The 2,577-nt window shown below is 44.5% G+C and overlaps 1 protein-coding gene across 1 annotated transcript; it reads left to right on the top strand.

Moving 5' to 3' along the window:
* Positions 1-707: 707 nt before the first annotated feature.
* On the top strand, positions 708-2,183 carry LOC130358047 (Ig-like V-type domain-containing protein FAM187A). The gene has a single exon (XM_056560847.1). It carries the CDS (start codon positions 800-802, stop codon positions 2,045-2,047), a length of 1,248 nt encoding a protein of 415 aa, XP_056416822.1. The 5' UTR covers positions 708-799; the 3' UTR covers positions 2,048-2,183.
* Positions 2,184-2,577: the final 394 nt, after the last annotated feature.

Genomic DNA, 2,577 nt, shown 5'->3' with positions numbered 1-2,577 from the left:
CCTTCATTCACTGACAGCTTGGAATAGCAGTTGCACTTTGTAGATTAGTGTTTCCCATCCTGTGGTTTTCTGGCTGCTCCCAGACTAAGACTCTTACTATTCCAGACACAGCACCACACCTGACGATAGGCTGTGTCTGGTATTGCAATTTTGCTCCATAAGCCTGCCATGACGCACAGTAGTTTCTATTCTTTTCTTTTTAAACTGCCCCTGCAGTGTTTAAGCCCCAAAGTGTATTCTAAAGGAATGAGAAATAAAAAGAAAGGACTTGTACTTCTCCTTCCCACTGGATCCACTGCTGGCCTTGGCTCAATAGCTGCAGTGCAGTATAAAAAAACAAAATAGAAACTGTCGTGTGTGAAGGCCGCCTTATGGTGGATTGTGCTGAACCAGACACATATAGGGGGAGATTTATCAAAACCTGTGCAAAGGAAAAGATGGCCAGATTTTCTGCAGAGGCCTTGTTAAAAATGAAAGAAGCGATCTGATTGGTTTCTATGGGCAACTTGGCAACTTTTCCTCTGCACAGGTTTTGATGAATCTCCCCAATACTGTGATGCTTTTTTTTGGCAGAAAGCAGCCACGATTTTTTTTAACCCTGGACAACTTTTCTAACAAAAAGGTATTGAGTAAAGCAGATCAACTCCTTAGGAGACATGCAATAGAACTTAGAATCTTAAGGAAGTGACATCATCATGACACGGTGGTGTCTCTCAGGTTATACCGATAGCAGTCAACAAATGATCCCACTTGATGCTTTATCTTGCATACGATTAGACTGCTACTCTTCTACCTGAAGATGATGCTTCGATATTGTCCTCTTCTCGCTTTTGTAGCTGCCATTTTCTTGCTTTATTTCATTCCTGCAAGCAGCTCAACCACTATTGCGAAAGATGACGACATACTCAGCTCTACAAAATGCCCGGCATACCTCCTGTTTGAAACGGCTGCTTATCTGTCTGACGTGACAATTGAACTTCCTTGCCAATGCAAGCCTGAGGAAACAAAGTACGTGGTATGGTACTACCAGAAGAAGAGCGGAGACAAGCCCATGGTCCTCACAGACTTCAAAGGTACGGTGCAACTCGATGTAGAAAATGTTCGGGACGCTTATGATACCTCTTTAAAGTTCACTATCCGGATGTTCAACCTTATTGTACATAAGGCACAAATAGAAAATTCCGGAAATTATCTATGCGGCACACAGGATGGACACTTCTTTTATGGATACAATGTTGATATTCAGGACTCCAAGGATGCCCTTGTATCTTTTGTAGAGAAAGATGGCAAGCCACAGCCACATCTGAAAAACAAATACTTTGTGGCCTTCACCACTTTTTCGGATTGGACAGTGTGTGACCGATGTGATGTCAGAGGGGAACAAAGGAGCATTGGCCTGTGCTATGTCAATAGTTCCTACCTCAACCCCAGATTTCATGCAAACAAAAATGATGTGTCTTCATGTGGCTCAGAAGCCGTTCCACTCAAATTCAAGAAATTGCTCTCCAAGCGAAGACCAGAGATCATGATCCGGAGCTGCATGACTAAATGTCATGTGCGGAAGAAGGGAGTTATGGGCATGTTGAGCACTCTGATGCACACTATAGGAAAGCTTAAAGATTACATCCCATGGATCTCTAAGGTACCAATGGAGATTCATACTCAAACAATGGGCAGCAGAATGAGTATTTCTTGTCCAGGAGTAAGGCCGGAACATGCGGTGGCCTGGGACAAAGATAATGAGCGACTTTATCTCACAGAGAATCTAATTGGTGCTAAAAAGTCTATGAGAGTCTTCATTGATCATGGAGGCCATCTGAACTTTCGCTCCATCCAGTACAGTGACGCAGGAACCTACTATTGCTGGCTGCAGGGGAAACTGACGGCCGGCTTTAAGTTGTCTGTGCAAAGAGATCCTCTGAAAAAACGTAAGTTCAGCGATCCTGATGCTATATTTGTCATGAAGAACATTTTGATAAGTATTCCAGTGCTCATCATTATCTTCATCGTCGTTCATTGTGCAAAGTTCTTTTGCTGTTGTACCTGAGCCTCCTCCTGTGTGCCGAACATTGCAGTTCAATACATGATGACGGAGTATGAGATCCATACAGAAAGGAAGAAGATGTCTTCTATATATCTAGTGTTGCTTTGCATGTTAATATTAATAAAACGAATAAAATGCTTCCGTGTTTTATTTTTATTTTTAATATAAGTAACAAAGTTCATGGTCTGTTTAACCCCACCAGGACCAAGGGCGTACCTGTATGCCCTCTGTGTTTCTCTTCACCACCGGTAATCTGGCGGTGAACGGAACAGGATGCCTGCCATCGAATCAGGGCTGCTACCGTTACCTGCACATGAATCAGGGTTCCTGCTGGGGGTGACAATAACGGCACCCACTCCGCTCCTCTTCCAGAGGGCGAGAGCGGGTGCTGGGAGGTGATACCAGCAATGGGGCACCCCCAATCCCTGGTGTCAGTGGCGGTATTGCGGGCCTCAGAACCAGCGACGACGATCAACGGCAAGGAAATGACAGCAGCAGTAGGAGGTGAGGCCTTGCCTTCTGCTGTTGCTTAG

The sequence above is a fragment of the Hyla sarda genome, chromosome 2, assembly GCF_029499605.1.
Source record: "Hyla sarda isolate aHylSar1 chromosome 2, aHylSar1.hap1, whole genome shotgun sequence".
NCBI lineage: Eukaryota > Metazoa > Chordata > Amphibia > Anura > Hylidae > Hyla > Hyla sarda.
The sequence above is the reverse complement of the archived record's forward strand: the minus strand, read 5'-3'. Positions and strand labels throughout refer to the sequence as shown.

What these genes read in the sequence shown, in the direction of transcription:
- LOC130358047 (XM_056560847.1), top strand. Translation starts at nt 800, where the DNA reads ATGATGCTTCGATATTGTCCTCTTCTCGCTTTTGTAGCTGCCATTTTC.